Genomic DNA, 19,834 nt, shown 5'->3' on the forward strand with positions numbered 1-19,834 from the left:
AACAGTCTGATCCATGTTTATTTCTGAGCATTGATATTAGAATTAAGAAGATCGAAGGCACAATACCAGCTTTTAACTCCTGGTAGATTTTTCATAGAATATTCACCTGTTAACAAGAAAACTCCAGAAATATTTAAAAATCTGTGACAAAGTGTGATGCTCCTGTAGGGTCTGGTTAAACGGGAGGCTGAAAAAGGCAACATGTGGTAAACATTGTGTCTCCTCCACAAAGAGATAAGATAAGCAAACTAATTTAAAAGGCATTGCATGTAAACAACCAGACTCCGTGTCTAGAACTCCAGTTAATAGCATGGCATTATATTTTCAAGCAGCAGTTGGCACATTGGGTCATCAGTTGATTAAAAAAAAGAAAAGGCAACTAATATTACACAGTTAAGAATAAAAATAAACTGCAATTAAAAGTTAATGAGAAAGGAACGAGATGGAAGGCACTAATAACACCATTTCTCAATGAATGAAAAAAACAACAAAAAACTAACAGTTCGAAGGATAATAGAAGACATGAACTTATTAGACACTGACTGGAACAGAGTAGTATGTGTAAATTATTCTAGTCTTTAGTGACAACATTAAATAATCATTCTTATTCGCAAAACACCACAAAATTCATTATACAGCACGTAGGCACTTTTAGTGACATTAGTAAGTTAACTGATTTAAAACATCTCTGCAACTTAATAGTGAACCCTCTTTACCCACAAACACTTTCTTTATGGAAATGTGCATTTCTAAATAATGTGAACATGTGTATTATCATTTAAAGAAATGCTGCATCTTCCACAACTGGTTACTCTGTAATCTTAGCAAAAAATAATTTTCTGGCACAACTTCACCTGCTTCCAAGGTGCATGGAGAGGATAAAAGAAATCACAAAGCAGATTACTCTGTAATCTTGACTTCGGCCATGCAGTTCTTAATGTACCTGCAGCTTTTGGAGCATTTCACATCCTCAGAATGGTTTCTAACCTCTCTGACAACTTGCATATAAAAGGGATTTAAATTTTTGATTCAATAAATTTGAGTCAACTCCCCATAATTTTTTAACCTATAGTTTATATATTACATTAGGTAAGTAACTGGTTTGTCTTTGATTCAGTACGTACAAACTTTAGTTCCTTGTTTGTGTTGAGAGCACTCTCAGTTCTCTGATTGAGCAGGGTGAAAAAATGTTCTGTGGAATTTAAAAAAAAAAAAGAGCATCTGTAAGCAGTGATTCTGCTAGATAATAGTTCCAACTACTGTTTGCTGGGCTATAAATAAATCAAGAACATACCAATCCCTTTCTTTCTTTCTTTCTGAAAAATCACTTGGAGGTAGATATTTGAACCTAGAAACAGGATTTAAGGAGATTGGCCTGTCATGACAGTCCTGCTTATTTAGCACAACTTGATTTTAGTCCGTCTTCCAAACCAAGTTCAGGAGCTTCACAACTTCCTCGTAGATAATGAAGACTATTGCGACATCCATACACACCCGACCCAGCCGAGGCACAGTACCTTTGTAGAACCTAATGAAGTAACAGACAGTGAATGTTACATTAGGCAACCATGATATCAGAGTTTCACAATACTACAGGGTCAATAAAAAATAATTTTAAAAAGTTAGTGGCAATAACTCTGTAAGCCAAATTTAGTCATTTCTGACCAAAAATATCTATATGAAGCCGTAGATCATAGGTGACAGAGCCTATAAGTATAAATTCAGCTTAACGAAAGTTTTAAATATTTAAATGTATAATATGTTGCTACTCTGCAGTAAATTATTTTTATTTTTGTGCTTTGTATATTCATTTATTCATTCCCTAGTTTTTGTTATATTTATGAAATTACAGAACTGTAATGAAGTAATGACAATGTAAGGCACTTGCAATTATACAGTGCTTTTCTAGTCCTACTAACCACTCAAAGCACGTCAGACTATAAGTCACATTTAACCATACAACAGTTTATTCAATATACTTTGCACACTTCATCTACCTCACACCCAATGTCCAGCCACAAGTTGACCTAACATGGGCGCTGTTAAACTGTGGGAGGAAGCCAGAGCTATATTTTTATTATTATTATTATAGTTGGGTTTTTTTTTTGTTTTGTTTTTTTTACACCTGATGATGTGACCCTAAATGAATTAGTCTCTCCTGGGGATCTTTTGTTTGTTAGACAAATGTGTAAACTGCTACATTATTGAGCCACTACGGGGAAGGCCGGAGTACAGAGGAGAAACCCCCGCAGGCACAACAGAGTGAACATGCAGACTCGACCCAGAAAGAGCCCAACCAGTGTTTGAACCGGTCCCGTGACGTTACAATGCTAACAACTCCACTACTGTGCTGCTGACTACTTTTTTAAAAAACAGTTATGAAGTGGAGGATAAAATATCAATTAGCAGCTGTAGACCTAGTCTGAAACAGAGCACCTATAAAGCTATACAGACGAGCCATACAAAGTTTCCCTGTGAATCAAACTAAAGCAACTTTGACATTAACGATAACACAACACCTTGAAAAAAATGGTCAAAATGAAGATAAACAGATGAGTTTTCAGTTTGTGTTCCTCTGGTTATCCAAATCTTACATCATTTTGATTCTGAATTGTCTGCAGATGTGTTCTGAGTTTAAATACACCTTTGTTTTTATCATTCCTACAATGAACAGGCTTAATCTCAGTCTATAGTATAAAGTGGGTTAATGGATAGATGGATAAGTCACCACACACATAGGATTCCCTTCCTGAAACATCCTCCAAAGGATGTATGTGTCCTACCAGGCTTGAACCAGGTATGTTAGGCAGATGTGTAAACCACTACACTATGCAGTCACTAACTAAATTACATGATGTTCTCACCAATATAAATGTGGTAACTGACAGTTTAACAGTTCAAACAAGGCCAGATCCAACAGTGAGAATAAATAGATATATATTTAAAACCTTTAAATCATTTTTCCCCAGATACTATATCAACCAGGCACATGAACTTACGCCAGTGGTCCCTCATGCTTCAGGATCTTGACCGCACAGTCTACTGTGCTTTTGTACTTGTGCGCTTCAAGGCCCTGTTGGAAAATATGCATATATACATGTTAGTTGGAAAGCTAAGGGATAAACTAGGAAAACTGGAAATATGTTAAGGTACTAACCTGCATTCTGGTCTTAATGACATCCAGGGGAGTGTTTCCGAAGACACTGGCAGCCCCGGCAATAGCTCCAAACAGTCCAGTTATCAAAGGGTTAATGGCTTTGTTGGGGTCATCACCTAGGCGTCAGAAAAAAAAAAAGAAACAAAAAGAGTTTTTTGTTTTTTTTTTACTGCATTTTTATTTGCATCAAGTGGTTGCAAATGTATTGACTCCCTTACCTTTGTACCAGTTTCTTAGTGAAGTCATGACATAGAAGCGGATGGCCTGGTTTGAGCCTTGTTTTAGGACAGTGGCTGTTAACCCTTGATAAGTCCCCTTTAGTCCTAAAAGTGCAACAGTAAAATAATCACTTTTTCATGACAACCTTCATTACAGCTTTCATATTTATCACCTAAAATGAATTCATGAACTTCTCAGAAGTCATAAGGAGGATAATTATCTAAATAACACATGTGTATAAATGGTAGGAACAACAGGTGGCAGTATAATGCAACTGAAGCCCTTCTTACCTTGGGATCTAATAATCTCCCTCACCCCATGGAAAAATCCCCTGTACTTTGGATTTGCTGATGTCTGATCATGGATGAATTTGACCTGCAAGGACAAAGCTGAACTGTTAAATGACTGCAGTATCCCATAACTTTAATTTTCCAATTGTGTTCGCACCAGGGATATTAGTTTTGTGTTTTTATTGTGTTTATATTTTCTATTTTGATGCCTGAAGTTTTTAACCGTATAAAAGGTTTATGTTTGATTCCGTTTTAGTTTATTAGTTTCCATTTTAGTATATGAATTAGATGTTAGATTGACTAGAAGTGCTATAATACAACAATACATGCACATCTTACTTCACCCTGACTCATTCTTACTGTATTTCGTTGTGCTGTACTTCAGATCAATATAAATGAGAACCATGAAAAAAATAATTGTGTCATTCCAAAGATTTAACATATAACCTATAAAATCAAATTTATTGCATTTTATGTTTACTCTCTGGGGAGATGATTCAGTGTGAAAGCTTTCATTCTACCTGTTAATGCTTTCAGTGGAATCTTAACCAGAGGAAAATGATCCAATTTAGAGTTCAGCTGTGGGTTCGACAGCCTGTTTACTGAAAATTTAATACATGTAGCAAGTTATGGTACGAAATGGAAAATGCACCTATAATTAACATTACCATTATGCACCACTGTCAGTTTTGTCGATGTTCTTTGTGAATGCATCACTCTGATCCCTTGGTCAAGTGTATTTATTCCTAATAGAGCTAATTAAGGGAGCACTGAAGCACTTTTTCTCAGCATTTAGAGAAATCAGCTAGCCTTTCTTGTGGCTGCCACACAGGTATTTCTGGGTCATTTCACTTAGTTTGGAACCTGTCTAAAGAAACTTTATCAAGGTTAGGCTAACAAATGTACCTACCCAGGCAAAGGCTAAAACTAACAACATTTCCTCTATATTGTTATTTTATGTTACTGTAATACCATGCCAAGATTCATATACCACACAAGTAAGTTTACTTACTCCACTAAAAGCTACATTTGGCTCCTTCCTTATTCACAAGGGACTGCACCAATGGGTTGTTCCATTTATTTGATTTGATTTGATAGAAACACCAGATATCCTTCCTGATGTAAGCCCAGAGAGATTTGTATCTCCACCACACGTAATAAAAAATATTTGAATTGAAACACACAACATGATGTGTTCAACTTATTTTTTTACCTTAATTGTTTCCATAGGACAGACTACAACCACAGCCTCTGCCACTCCAGCTCCAAGGCCACAGAAAAATCCTTGCTTGCTGTCTAGTTTGCCACTCTCATCACGCATCTTATTACCGAGGAACTCAAACATCCCAAATCTGTAGAAGTGAGAGAATTTTTTTAAACAAACTCAGAGATACATTTCATCTCACTTAGAAGCCATTAATAGTAACAACTTTTGGGCTTTCCTATTGTGAATTGCACTAACTAATGAATTAACATTTGGCCTTTCTTACTACAACCATGGCCTGTACTAGGAAACTCCTGAAGAAGCTTGAGGAGAATATAGATTAGGTCTGGATGAGAAAAAATCCTGGCAAATCATCAATTATTATTCACAAGTGACAATCAAAACTAAGAACAAATAAAAAAATAAGCAATTACCTTTATTTACTCATATGGCTATAAATTTTAAATCAACTGATCAAATATTCAGTTAATCATAAAGCAAATACAAATCAATGACAAATCTTTTGATGATATCGTGTGATAGCTACAGTTTGCTTCAAAATTAGAAACATTTTTATTTTGAGTTTTGATGGCATGATGTTATTCCTACACTGTAAAACAAAGTGAAAAACCCTGAAAAAAATCCTGAAGTTAAGTTGGAAAAAAGTTGCTGTAAAGTTAATAGATGACTGTGCACATTCCAAAACGTGTTTAGTGTGCTCATTTGCTTTTTGTTTGTGGCGCTGCAGTACCTGACAGCTGCTTTAGGTATAGAGCCATAGACCAGCGAGCTTAGACCTCTATAAAGACCCCTCACACCATGACCTTTCACTGTCTGCTTCACACAGTCAACTGCAGAGGGAAGGAAACAGGATAAATGACAAGAGAAAAAGCAAAAGGAAGCAGCTTTTAAAAAGAAATTTACTTTGATCCACTGGTATCAAAGATCAGTTGTGCATATGCACAGTTATTTAAAAAACAAAACAAAAAAAAACAAAACAAAAAAACCTCTAATAAACTGTTAACAGATAAGACTGAATTTGATGGAAACAACAAACAGTCCTTTGTACCGAGGTTTGTACTGTGTACTCAGTTTCAGTACGCAAGCACGATTTGTGCCAAAGTTCATGAGCAAAGATCAATTTACTACACAAACACTATTTGCTAATGTCGGCGCACTCACAATGCTTGTTATTCCAGGTGTGTAAGTCAGGAGAGCTGTGCAAACAGCCCAAAAGATTGCGACAACTTCAAATCAACATAAATGATTAAACAATTAATGATTAACACCCAGTACAGCTGATCCTTAACCGTTTCAAGTAGCCATTAAACAAATACGTTTTTACATCATTGGAAATTCTGCATTGAGCCGAGTCGCGGTATCTTCATGCAAACAACTTTAAATGTGTTTATTACAGTGTTGGTGTTATTTGCTTGTTCTGGTTTTTCATTTTCAAACGCATTTTCTGTATTGTCTACTGTATGTCTCGAGCAATAATTTAAAGATGATGTTTTGTTGTGTTTTTTCTCACCCATCTGAGCCATTATAAGGCCCAGTCCAGAATGCCCATTATCATTGTTTTGTCAATGAGTTGAACTTTTATCTATTATTATGCCATGTTTAACATCCTTTTCAGCTATTTAGATCAGCATGTGCAGCTTTGATTCTCCCCCAGATCCAACAGGAGTCAACTGCCATAAGTACAAAGCCTGATTACTAAGGGATCAACTGTCTTGTGAAACTGGCAGAGCAAAGTTCAAAGGACAGAAATGGTAACTTGGCCCACCTCCTCCACGTTGTCTGCTTGTAAGGGTCGCCCACAGTCATTCAGATCTAGATTAGCCACCTAACGTCAATACCGGCGTATACATAGGTCCTTACCTGACCTGAGAATTGCAATTTTGTATTTTAATAAGTAAAGAAATCCTGAAAGTATTATTCATTCAGATTTTTTCCTTCAACAGTATCTATGATTTCTGTTTAAATAATTAATCTTTGAGATAGATTGAGAGATTCAGAAAGATTTCTATGGTAGTTAGATAAGAAGACTGATACCAGTTTTATCTCTGTGAAGTTACAGATACTCTGCTAAACTGATATCCATATTACCGATGCTCTGAAGCCACTATAACAACACATAAGTTCTATTAAAAATGTTAACTCTACATCAGCACTGTACTTTATGTAATATAAAGTACTGAAGCATCATAAGTAGGGGTGCAACGACACTCGTATTGATAACCGTTCGATACAGTGCTTTCGGTTCGGTACGCATATGTATCGAACAATACAAAATTTTTAATTTATTTTATCAACTTTTCTTCTGACGATGCTGTCTGTGTTGAGCGCTCAGTGGATCTGCGCTCGACAGTGCAGCCTAGGCGGAGTAGTCGAACGCAGATTCACTGAGCGCAGGGGAAGCTAGCGAGACAGAAGCTCTCCTTGCAACATGGCAAATTGAACCTCCCCCACCCTCATTCAGATCTGGCGTTTGGAACTATTTTGGTTTTCATGTGACGTATGACCCTGAAGGTAAGCACGTTATGGACTAAAGTAAAACCGTATGTTGGATGTGCCACGCAATGCTCAATTACATGGGTGGGAACTAGTGTGTTAGCGCAGTTAGCTCGTTAACGTGTTGGCCGTCTAGCCCCACACACGGGGCGATCGGCGGTAGCTCGTTAACGGAGATTTGCAGTGTTGTGGCGTTAACATAATTTCAACGAGATTAATGCTGACAGCACTAGTGGGAACACAACGAATATGACTGCACATTTACTCCGACAGCATCCTAGTGCAAAGACAAGTGGAAGCAGACAAAAACAACAAGCACGCATGCTACAAACTTTACCCGAGTCATTTAGACAGCCGTTAGCACATGATTCTCCTTATGGGGACCTGATATGTTTAATATGCTGCTGAGAATATAGCCCAGAAGAAGCGTATAGTATAGCTTTTATTTTGGAAAGAGCCATTTCTCTGTAATAAACTCTCTTTTCCAAAGATGAGTGATTCCTCAATCAGATATTTTTATTTTTTTATTACTTTTTTGTTTCAGCAACATTAAATTTAAAAACTGTACTTTTGAGTTAAAATTAATATTTATAATTTTAATAAATGACAAATTAAAAAGGCATGAACATTTTTTTTGTATCGAAAAAATATCGAACTGTGACACCAAAGAATCAAACCGAACCGAACCGTGAATTTTGTGTATCGTTGCACCCCTAATTATAAGGTATGTTAAATGTGTTTTTTTTTTTTTTTGAATTGTGATATCATCAAAAGTGCTAGAACTAAATAAAAAAAAAGAAAAAGACAACATTAAACAAGGACTCACCAATGCCTTTGTATTTAGGAGGATTGGCCTTTTCATCTAGCTGCAGTTGTGTTTTAACATATTCTGTTGGGAAGGTGATGCAGATCTCTATGCCTCCTGCAATCCCACCTAAAGAACGGGCAAGGAGGAGGGGGGAAAAAGAAAATGCTGGTTTCAAAAGAGTCAAAACGAGCTATTTAAAAGACTAAAAGATTTATTTTTGCAGCTCACACAAAATAAAATGCAATAAATTTAAAAAACAAAATCAATTAAATAAAATACACACAAGATGCAAGCCATGTGACCATTTAAAAGAAGCTCAAAGGAATACAGATAAAAACCTTGGTGTGGTTAGGTGTGAAGGATATCTGATACGGCTTGTAGAATAAAAGCAAGTGTGAAAAGAAAAGTCGCTTTTCAAAAATGTTAGTGAGGTGCACATTAGCATTCACGGATGCCTGCTATAGTTATTCATGTACAAGTGCAGACTAGCTCCACCTTAAAAGCCTGGTTGCTACAGATCTGCAGTTGAACAGCTAACAAGCATCCTGCAGCTGATTGGCTCAGCTGTTTTTTCAGTTGTTTTCTGACTACAGATACTCCCCTTGGCCCATCTCCAACTCAAGGGGGTGTGTACTCTCCATACACATTAATGTGCAGCAGGATGGATTCAGCAAGGTGACAGCGGACCAGTTCCTCGACTACCCAGAAGGGACAAGTTTAAATTACAAGTAGTAAACTGTCAAAGCATTAAGAACTGTAAAAAGTGGGGTAAAAAGGGGAAAAGCTAGACAAAATATAGGTTGTTTTGGCCAGTGTGCTTCTGGGTTCAATGTGTTGAGAGTATCTGGCAATAATGGGGAAAACTAAGAACTCAGTGGATGAAAATAAAGGCTTTAATGTGCTTTTTCACTCATGTTTACTTTTGGATTCATTCACAAGTTCAGTTCTGTGTTGTTGTGTAACATGCATTCTTTCAAACAAATGTCATGCAGAAAAATCCAACACAACAATGATTCTAGCTCACACGCAAACAAGCAAGTGGGGCTGTTTGTGAAAAAAAAAAAACCCCTTAATTACAGTCTGACTAACCACTGTCTTCACAACAACATCAAACATGGTAGCATTTTGGCTACCAGCCCATTACATAAACGGTGCCATTTATGACACACCCAGGCATAATTCTGTCTAAATAGAAAAAAACAAAACAAAACAAAAAAAAACAGTCTGCATCAAGACGCAGCTGAGTAGTACCTGCAGCTCGTTCCCCATATTGAAGCTGGAAAAAGATACAGAACTGGTTTATTAAGTCCAGCATGTACAGACATGCCGAGCAGGAATTCTGAAACTACTTTTTCCTTTTTAAAATTACTTGCAACAATAACAAAAATTATTTCTATAAAGAGAAGGCACGTGGTTCCTTAGGAAACATTAGAACAGCAATATTTAGTAGTATCTTTTGGAAATGTTACAGTAGGAAGGAATGTAAAACAGACCCAAGATATTACTGGTGTAAAAGGTTATTAACATGACCTGTACTTTTTCAGAAAAAAAAAAAAAAATCATACATAAGTATTTAATTTACATTTACTTTTTTTTTTTTTTACTTCATACTAGCAGGATAAGAGCGCATATTGTGCCAGTAAGCTTATGAGGTAATAGCAACATATAGTAATTCTAATATCTTTGAACAAGCCAGGCTAATTGCTTCATCTTAATGCTGTGTTAACCAGTGAGTGACATAAAAGTGGCCATGTACATCTTTTACATAGTCTGTGACATCACATGGTGTGTGGATAATCTCCCATTCACACTTGCCAAACACTATCCAAGTGAATAAGAACTTCAACTTTCACATGAAAGCTATATGAAAGCTGTATGTTTGGAAAAATGCAGTGAGTCAAACTGTCAAACTACACCTTAAAAAAAAAAAAAAGAAAAGAAAAAAAAGTAGAAGATGGCATTTCAGTGCCAACAGAAAAATGGGATTTCTTGGCAAAAATGCCTCAACAATAGCTCCATCTATGTACATCACATATATACTGGGTTATTAATAGTGTGTTTTACAGTACTTTTGATACAGCCAGATTATTCCCATTATACACAAAGTTGGATATATAAAGTCCTCTTCTAGTGTGCTTCTAGTCAACAAGTGGTCATTTCTGCCAGGATTCAATGAGAGAGAGCAGGAGAACCATATTTGTGGCTGGCATGTTGGAGAATGCATGCAAAGGGTGAGAGAGCAATGTGCTTTGTCACTGTGGCTCATTATAGGGAACATGGAGAGCTGGGCCTTTGAGGACACCATACACAGCCAGCACATCAGCAGAAAACACCCACTGAACTGCTGACTGTGACACAGAGAAAAATCACACGGACATGTGCGGCTTTATCTTTGAACTTTTATAACAAGTTTCACAAAAATGGATTAAAGCTGGACCTAAAAGCAAAGTTCAACAGAAAGCTCCACTTGACATTTATAATCTAGGACCAAGCTTAATTGATATCTGGCATACAACCAGATCCTAATGTTAAAAAATAAGCTTAGTAAAACTGGAGCATGTGTGTGCATGCTAACAATGTTGCAATGTTGACTGTCCTCTAGTTAGTACACACTGAGCTGTGCAAAATATGTGTATGTCACTGACTGACCCGTGAAACCTGCAGGACACCAGAGTTCATTTCACTCAGCTGTCTGAATGCTAGAGTCTACAAGTCCCAGATCATACCAGCTCCTCTGGCCCCAAGCTGAGGAGCAGGGTTTGTCACAGCAGGTGCTCTGTGCAGGCAGGTAAGTGTTTTGTACCACAGCAGACTCACATGGACCTTCTGTTCATGTCTTAGAGGCCATAATTATTCCTCTGTTTAGAAATACTTTAAATTTTGTTCTTACCACATCAGAGTTTGCTTGCTGTAATTATTGCTCCTATTCAGACTGAATCCTGGTTTAATGTTGAACTCTGACATTATTTTTTAAGACACTTGAAAACTTCAGATATGTTTATCTACCCGCTATTTCCTGATTATGGTGTTCACAGATAAGCCTGCTGCAGTCGACTATAAAGGGTGGACTGCTAACTTCTCAAAATAACCATGCTGTACTTGTACAACAGTATAATACTTAGCAAAATAGTAAGACGTGTGCAAAACCCCCTTTCCTGGATCCTGGGTCATAAAGAGGCAGACTTATTTTAAGTTTATCATTTACCAAATTGCTAAATGTTTTGGCTGAACAGACCAAATCTACCAAATGTCAGGTTTTCTACAACAAAAAGAGAAACAAGCAAACACTTTAGCCTGAAAAGATAAAAAGAAGATAATAATAGTGATAACACAGAGGCTGAGCAGCAGATGTTTGCCGGAGACACTAGGAAGTGATTACTGCTATGCTCTGATCCCACCTGCAATTAAAGGCTCACTGTTGAAACTTCGAAACAAGTTGCAGGGCGGCCTCTGCTCAGTCCCACATCAACTTTCTTACCTGCTAAAATGGCCTTGCCGGGATGGGTAAGTTTGGCTTTCCCCGCGGGAGCTGCAGCAGCCAAACACTGGGGTCTGTGAAACGGGCTGACAAATGTGTTTTGTCCAGACATGACTGCGGTACCCCGGCCTAACTTTCTTTTTGAAGTCAATCCGGACCTCCTCTATCGCCGCAAACTCAGCCAGCTGTGAGTCCTGGTGCAGTCTGGGTGTTCAGTGCAGCGGCGGCGGAAAAATAAAAAGGCGAGCAGGCGGTGCTGAACATTGGACTTTTGATGCTGGCTAAGAGTGCATGTCTGTGTACTTTTGACAGGGAACTTCCCTCCGTGCCATATAGAGGTTGGCAGCATCGACTCAGTATTTATTCAGGGCGAGGCAGGACGTGTCACTTTCCCCCCCAATACCGCACAACGCCATGTTTGTCACAAACATTTAAGGAGGACCGGCCTCATTAAGCGACATACTTGACACGCCTTTAGAGGGCGCCGTTTCTCTTCTTTTCATTCTTCTGTGCGGCGATTAACCTCGTATAATTGGACTTATTTCCGCCACCTGCTGGGCTGGAGTGAGTGTACAGTACAGGACTTTATTCTGCAATATTGCAAAAACAGAGTTTGTACAAGTTCTAATGAACTTTAAAGTCAATATTTCATATGACTACCTTTATTCTTAACACGGACTGAACTTTCTTATTCCTTGTTTCCCTTCGTCAAGACAGTCACCTTGCCACTGAGACCATTTCTGATGAGGAGTCAGTAACAGCATATGGATAAACTATAGGGTTAGATTCACCTCTTAGTTCCTGTGCAAATCTTTTTCCTTTTTCAGATTACTTTGAAAATCTGCTGTTGATTTTTTTTTAATGGTCCTAAGTGACTTAACAAACAAACAAACAAACAAAACATGTGTCTGAAAACTGTAAGGTACAAGGACTTGACTGAAAATGACAAGCAGCCAGTGTCCAGTGAAACACTCTAAATGATGGAAAACTATTTCACAGGACCACTTTAAAAATTACAATAAGGTAACTTCTTGGAAGTAAAATATGATGAACTGTGCAGTGGCTCAAGACCTCCGCACAGAGCTCTAGCTTAACCATTAATTTTCCTATAGCTTATCTAACATCACATTAACTGAAGTTGGATGAAGTTAAACTTTGATTTGTATTAATGTTTAACCCTGTACCCATTTCTTCAAGAGGCTTTGCCTTTTCCCAGATGCCATTTGGGGACAGAGAGAGATTGAAGTCCTCCCAGCTTCTCATCACATCTGAGGGTAAAAGGTCTTTAACATCCAGCCTTATATGTTAAAAGTGATGCAGAGTGCTGCAACAGACTTTTTTTCTATATGTGCTTTTGAAAAATATAGTAAATCATCCTTATTCTTAATCAAAGATATAATAAAAGCATAAGTCTGATTAATGTGCTGCATGAGAAATGAAGTTTGAGTAATTAAAACTGTTCTAATGTCTGGATTATGTAGACATGATCCAGTTTGGACCTTGGAAAATAATGGTTCTAATGACAGGCCTCTGTCACACTGAGAGTCTGACTTTGGAGTGAGTGGGTGAGGGAGGGAGGGAGGGAGGGAGCAAAGCTGAAGAGCCACGGATCTAAAAGAATATCTGATTTTAACATGACTGATTCGATAAAAGAAATTGTACTGAGTATAGTGTGATCAATAAACACTGAGTTTGAAGTGAGAGAAAGTATTCCTTTGTATTTGAATTAAAAAGGGATTTACTAAAATGGATGTACATATGAGAATAAGCTAATTGAAATAAAATTGCATAAACTGAATGAAACATGAACTGAATTGTATTTATATTTGATTGAATGTTCATATGTAATAGAATTTTCAACACAAAGAATAACACAGCAAAGAAGAAAATGTAATTAAGTGATTTTAAAGTTTAAACTTTGCTTTAAATCATGCATGTGGAAAAGTCAGAGAGAGGATGATAAGGTGTGACTGGACACCGGGTGATTAGTAGTCAACAACAGTCTATGGATGTCAGAGTGGGTGAGGCCAGATGTCATCTCAGAAAATGTAATGTCCAGAAAGAGAAGGGATGACTGGGTATAAAAATCTTGTGCAGATGAGATAAAGATTTCTGCCCTTTGTAAGATGTTCACGGCCGAAAAGTGCTGCAGAGATGCCAGAGGATTTAACAGCTGCCCAAACTATTAACCTGCAAATCGGTCTTGTATTTTTTGCCTTTTCCTCTGCTCATTTTTGCCGTGTTATATTATAGAATCAAGAGGACTTCACAGAGCACAGAGATAAGCACAACTTCAGATCTGGATGTGCCTGTTCTCTCCAACTTTTCTCCTCACAAAGATCAGACAAAAGTTAGCATTAGCTCAGAGTAGGTTCATTAGATAAGTATAATTCAGATGATTTGATTCCCCCTTTGCTTTGTTCTTGCTAAATTGTTCTAATAAAAAAAAATCTAAGGAGTGGACATTCCCTTTTTAACCCTTTGTGAAACAGTAAAGGTTAAAACCTGAGTATTAATCTGCATTAGTATAAATAACTCGTACAGGTTACTCCAGCCCTTTAAAAGTAACTGACCCTTGGGGCTTAGTTTTCCAACCTGTTATATTTAACACAGTTTGTTACCAAGTGCACTAATCTACAGGGCAGTTGTCGGAATTGGTGTGGCTGGTAAGATACTGACCGGGCATGTAAAACTACTCAGAGTCTGGTTTTTATCTGTGGAGGCAGGGTAGACACATGGATGACTTTTGAGGCAATTAGAACTGGGCGAGTCCCCTCAACCATCTGCCCCATTTAAGCTCTGTATTGCCAACTGGGTAATACTCATAGGATCAGAGATTAGGATTAGTTAGAGAGCGGATCCAGACTTCCTGTATTGGAGTGCTGGTCCCAGAAATAGACAAATGTTCTTTTGAGTGTTTAAATAAAAGTTGCATTGACTCACTATACCAGTAGAATGGGTCATCTATCAAACTGAAGGTTGATGGATCAGTTCCCCGGCTACTCCAGTCTATATGTCGAAGTGTCCTTAAGGAAACCACTAAATCCCAAGTTGCCATCTATCGGAATGTGCATGAAGATTAGACAAAGTGCTTAGGTATAGAGAAAAATCCTTGAATGAATGTCTGATGTCTGCTTGGGTGACTGAGGCTTATAGGAAAATGTGCTTTGAGTGCTCAGTTTAAGCACAAGGGTTCTATAGAAATAGCATTTAAAATCCATTAAAAAGTGGTATTACATGAGTTCAATTTCAACTGGCATTTCTTCAACACCAAAACTCACAGTGGTTCTTTCCTCACAATCTCTTTACAAGCTGATATATCAGACTAATTCAGTTTTATTTCAGATAACAGCACATAAAAGTAAATGACCAGAATATATGTCCAAAAGCACAAAAACTGTATGACGACTGATGTTTCCACATTCATTGTCTTCCATACTTAGCAACAGGATGTTGAAGATGGAGCTGCCAGTCAGGAAGAAATGATCAGTCATTCCTCCACTCTTATACCTCACCCTATATTCCCTCCTATTTTTTAACTTTGTGTTCACCACAGCTATTTTCATCCTTTTTCCAAAATCCACTACCATCTGTCCTGCATTTCTCTCTTTAACACCACCCCTACCCAACCCATCCTCATCACATGTCTTCCGTTCACATACATTTCCATTCCATCCAAGTCTGTTCACCAACCTATCTATCCTTGGGATACTCTCTACCATTTCGTCTAACTTACTAAATTCCTCTTTCTCTTCTTTGTCTTCCAACCTCTGGGATATATGGATTGACAACATTTTACATCACCCCTTTGATTTCCAGCTTCAAACTCATGCCTCATGCCTTCTCTTCCTTCAAAACTACCTCTGCTCCATTTCTCTTCCCAGGTGGAAGGGAAGAACTTGCTTCCTTTCTGCCACGTCTCCTGGACACACAGTATATCTATCTACAGTAAGATACAGTAAATGTGACTGACAGTCTGAAAGCTGCATTAATGTCCAAAGACTAAGCGTCCACGAATAAGGCACGTTGTTGTCCGCCTCTGTGTTCTAATAAACGTTTACTGCCTCACATTAACAGTGTCTCAGATATATCTCTTGCTCTTATAATACCTCTTTGTTCGCTTCTAGTCGATAGCGCGCATGCGCCATGATAGATCTCCTTCATTGTGCCCTGTCCCCGTTATAAGCATTTCCAAGCTAGGTTAGCTGTCAATTCACTCCACCGCATCACGCCAGGGACGCTCCGGGCTGTGCAGACTCCTTTTGCAAATACCTTTGCTGCATCGGTAACAGTGCTGATAAATGTTAAACACATCGCTGATCTTTATAACCCCTGCGTAGTTATTTATATGTGCTGTTGCTTCTTTGAGAATTGTGCGTTTATCTCCAAGGTTAGATGTCCAGCTAGCATGTTGTAACGGTATAGCTAACGGTATCTGTTATGTAATGATGTTTAGCTTTGCAGTGCACAGTTAAATCCTTTGGTTCATTGGTTTCTAGAGCTCCATTGCAGCGACACAGAACAGTCAAGCTAGGCACGGATTTAGCAGCCGTACCAGTGGGGTTTCTGTTTAGCTGGATATAAAAGTGTGCATGCGTGTGTGTGCTTGGGAAAGGAGTAGGGTGTCACTAATATGCTCGCAACTATCATATTTTTTGCTTGTTAGTGTGTCAGTGCAACTTAGACAGCAACCAGCTAACTGACTGTCAAACCCCCTATACGCCTTCCTCCCGGCCATCTGCTATCCTTTGTCCCAACTAAGAGATGCAGCACTGAACGTTTGCGATGAGCAGAACGAGCTGTTGTTTAGCATTGGTCACTTGGGAACTTATCTATACCAGCTGCTTGTACACATAAGGTAATAGTCCGATTATAACTGCAGTATATTCAGTAGAGAAAGAAACACGGAGCCCCCCTTTTGTATGCTATCCCACATTGAGTTTTTTGTTCTTCATGCAGCAATCGTAGCCGGTTCATGAGTTAGCGCGCGTGTACAAATATATGGAAATGTGGCTTTATCTTATTTACCAAATTATTTTGCACACGTCTCGTTTAGAGCTCCGTGTGAGTCTATTTAGAGTTACATCAGTCATCAGTACAGTACCGCTAGTTTCTCATTTCCTTGCTCTTACTGTGAGTGCATATCTTGTCACACACACACACACCCAAACGTGTGTGCAGTGGTTTCCTATAATATAATATAATATAATATAATATAATATAATATAATATAATATAATATAATAACAACATAGTAGGTAGGTAGGGTAGGTTACCATAAGTGCAGTAATAACAGCAGATGTTTCATCAAATATAATGAGAGTAAGAGAGAGCCAGAGCCTGATAATTACAGTACTGCTGTCAGAACTAAAGTCAACTCGCTTTACCACAGTATATGCTTTAGTAGAAGACCATTACAAATACGCAAGAAAGAGCTCTTGGCGTACAGTAGCTAGAGGGAATTACCTACAAACTGCTGCCACTTTGCTGTTTGCACCCTGCATACTAATTATCAAAGGTTTACTCACTTTAACACCTTGTAAAAGTCATCATCATCAATGGCATGCATCTCACAACAACCAAAATGCAGCAGAACTTGATTCATGTTCACTGTGGCAACTGTTTAAATTCTTATGTTTCGTGGAAACTGGTTTGAATCCAAGTGGACATGTTAGTTGTGGTTTTAACATTGGCGTAGCTTCTGTTAGGTTGACACTGTGTAAAACACAGCTTAGCTTTGTTATTTGGTCCTGTATTGCGCTGTAGATGTTCATGTACAGGTTATGGTTCATTCTTATATTGTCTGTCAAAGCTCTTGAGATCACGAGGAAAAAGAGATACAGAACAGAGCAGTTAACCCAGGTGTTTGTGCAGCTTGTGAATCCCATGTGAAACCACTGTAGCTCTCCAGGTCGTAACCGCTGACTGGTGGTGTAGTAAACACAGAACAGCATAGAGTTGAACCTAATGGATTGGGCATTGAAACAGTTTTCTGCTTGAGGTTTTTTGGACCTTCCTGACTCAGTGCATTGCTTGGTGGCTCTTCTTGCTTAACCAAAGTACACCAGTTTCTGCCTGAATACTGTTGTTTGCTTAAAAGGAGTCTATCAAAGAACAGCTTGTTCCCTTCTGCTGGATGTCAATAGGTAACCCGACTGTTTAATCAGGTACAGGCAGTTATTGCATTCAGTAGGTACACGGGAGTCCATCCTAACAAAATGGGGACTTCAGCAAAAAATCTCAAACGTCAGCAACTTTCAAAAAGGTTCTGGTGACTGTAGAGACAGTGAAGAATGAAGTACAATGAAAATCATTATCATGTTCAAGAACCCAGTTTGAGAATGGCTTGTGATCTTGATGGAACCTGTTTCCAGTTCTTGGCTGACAGGCGGTCTTCTGCTGCTGCAACTCATGTGCTTCATGGTTCAACATGTTGTGAATTCACAGATGCTCTTCTGCATACCTTAGTTGTGATGAGTGGTTATTTGAGTTACTGTTGCATTCCTGTCAGCTTTAAGCAGTCTGACCATTGTGCTCTGACTTCTTGCATCAAGGCATTTTCATGGAGAACTGCTGCTCACTGGATAGTTTCTCTGTTTCAGACATGCTCTGCAAACATTCTCTGTTCTCAGTTTAAACTTTAGCAGGTCATGACCATCTTTATACCCATGCCTTAATGCAGTGGCCTTGTTATTGGCTGATTAGATATTTTTTTTAAAAAGCAGCTGAATATGTATATCTAGTGAAGTAACCTGTGACTATATACAAAAACCACTGAGACTTTAACTTTTGTTAAGTGCTCATTCAGTATGAGCACTTAACTGAGCAGTATAACCAATTGATGAACAACATGGATGGTCATACCCTGTTTCTAAAGATGAGTTTTTACTGCTAAGCCTTTAAACACTTGTGTAGAATATTGTGAAGTTTCAAATTTGACAAAAGAAACATCTGCCTTTATCTTCTCCAGCACAATGGCTGTCCCTCCAGCATACTCAGACCTGGGCAAGGCCGCCAAAGATATATTCAGCAAGGGATATGGTGAGCACTGTTTTAAGCTTAGGAGTAAATTATTAACTGTGGGGAATTCCTAAAGTACAACTTATTCTGTGTGCTTCTTATCCACACTACACATTTAATAAATACACTGATGTGAACAGAACTAAAAGTCTGGATATAATTTCAGACATTAGATACTCATTTTTTGAACGCTGAAATTACAGTTTTGTACATATAAGGTACATATTTGTTTTTTGAAGGAGATACCAGTATGTACAAAAAATATATAATTTATGTATGAATTCATGGAGTATATAAATTGTATAAATCTAACAACAGACAAGAGTCTCTAAAGGAAGCTGAATGAAATGGAGAACTGTCAGAGCAGCACCTCGAATGTGGTGAAGCACTTGAGAATGAGCAGATGTAACTGGTAAGCAGTGATTGAATTTTAAAAAACAAAAGAAATCAACTTGTCTTTTAGTAAATAAATTGGGTGCCCGCCAGCATACCTGGGCAGCCTGTCCAAGTAAAGTCTGTGTAGGAAACCGTGAAGGAAGGTTTACAAGCTCGTCTGTTGCTCGTTTAACATTTTAAAATGATGTTACAGCTAGTCTGACCACAACGTGGCTTAGTCTTTACAATTAATAAACCACCTTTGTGGAGGAAATCTATCTAAAAATGTTAAATTATGCCTTTTTAAACCTTCCTGTCTCTGATTTGTCTTGCACATAATAACTATTAACTCATATTTTGTAATCAATCAGGCTTTGGTGTTGTGAAGCTGGACCTCAAGACCAAATCACAAAGCGGAGTGGTGAGAACACTTTTTTCTTTTCATGTTCTTTCTTTATTCTTCACCTTTCCTTTGCCTTTTCATGCTAATCTCTAACCTCCAAATCCTGCTGCACAGGTACCCTCTCATGCTCAATGCCTTATTTAATTACAGTAACTGGACTCCTGCTGTGACTCGGAGCTGAAAGGGATTTAAAGCTGTTTTCACACATAAACTATACCTCTGAACTCTTTAGACATTGTGCTGCCTGCACGAAGGCAGAAGTCCAGACAGACTGGACATTAAATCTCTGTGTGGCAATTTGATAGGTGATTGTTTAGAGAATTCATAGCAAGTGACTGAATGTCATATACTGTCTGTGCTGCTTCC

General features: G+C 38.2%; 2 protein-coding genes across 5 annotated transcripts in view; one reads left to right on the forward strand and one right to left on the reverse strand.

Moving 5' to 3' along the window:
* Positions 1 to 12,108, reverse strand: slc25a1b (slc25a1 solute carrier family 25 member 1b). 2 transcript variants are annotated; one of them, XR_013909952.1, is made up of 10 exons: positions 11,671 to 12,108; positions 8,211 to 8,318; positions 5,622 to 5,721; positions 4,880 to 5,018; positions 3,667 to 3,751; positions 3,376 to 3,480; positions 3,158 to 3,273; positions 3,000 to 3,073; positions 1,295 to 1,528; positions 1 to 1,192 (listed from the first exon to the last, which is right to left on the reverse strand). XR_013909952.1 is itself a non-coding variant. In XM_026173035.2 (9 exons), the coding sequence occupies exons 1-9, from the start codon at positions 11,780 to 11,782 to the stop codon at positions 1,414 to 1,416; spliced, it is 954 nt and encodes a 317-aa protein (XP_026028820.1). In that variant the 5' UTR covers positions 11,783 to 12,108; the 3' UTR covers positions 1 to 1,413. The 2 variants fall into 2 exon arrangements, 1 of the variants encoding a protein (XP_026028820.1); XM_026173035.2 differs by having other exon boundaries at positions 1 to 1,528.
* The window catches only part of LOC113025376 (non-selective voltage-gated ion channel VDAC2), a 17,717-nt gene continuing 8,791 nt past the window's right edge, over positions 10,909 to 19,834 (forward strand). The window contains exons 1-4 of one of the 3 annotated variants that reach the window (XM_080303491.1): positions 10,909 to 10,980; positions 12,868 to 12,944; positions 18,641 to 18,711; positions 19,437 to 19,486. In XM_080303491.1, coding sequence (XP_080159617.1) covers positions 18,645 to 18,711; positions 19,437 to 19,486 — 117 coding nt within the window. In that variant the 5' untranslated portion in view covers positions 10,909 to 10,980; positions 12,868 to 12,944; positions 18,641 to 18,644. Of the gene's footprint in view, positions 10,981 to 12,867; positions 12,945 to 15,815; positions 15,956 to 16,432; positions 16,529 to 18,640; positions 18,712 to 19,436; positions 19,487 to 19,834 lie in introns of those variants that run through there. The other 2 variants (XM_080303490.1, XM_026173039.2) reach the window with 2 other exon arrangements.

Source organism: Astatotilapia calliptera, chromosome 7 (assembly GCF_964374335.1).
Source record: "Astatotilapia calliptera chromosome 7, fAstCal68.1, whole genome shotgun sequence".
NCBI lineage: Eukaryota > Metazoa > Chordata > Actinopteri > Cichliformes > Cichlidae > Astatotilapia > Astatotilapia calliptera.

Bases quoted from the DNA above. Each gene is read 5' to 3' on its own strand.
- slc25a1b (XM_026173035.2), bottom strand. From the start codon at position 11,782: ATGTCTGGACAAAACACATTTGTCAGCCCGTTTCACAGACCCCAGTGT. The intron at 3,752-4,879 runs GTAAAAAAATAA...TTGTCCTTGCAG, and splicing joins GTCCTATGGAAACAATTAAG to GTCAAATTCATCCATGATCA. The intron at 1,529-2,999 runs GTAAGTTCATGT...TTACTTCATTAG, and splicing joins AAGCATGAGGGACCACTGGC to GTTCTACAAAGGTACTGTGC.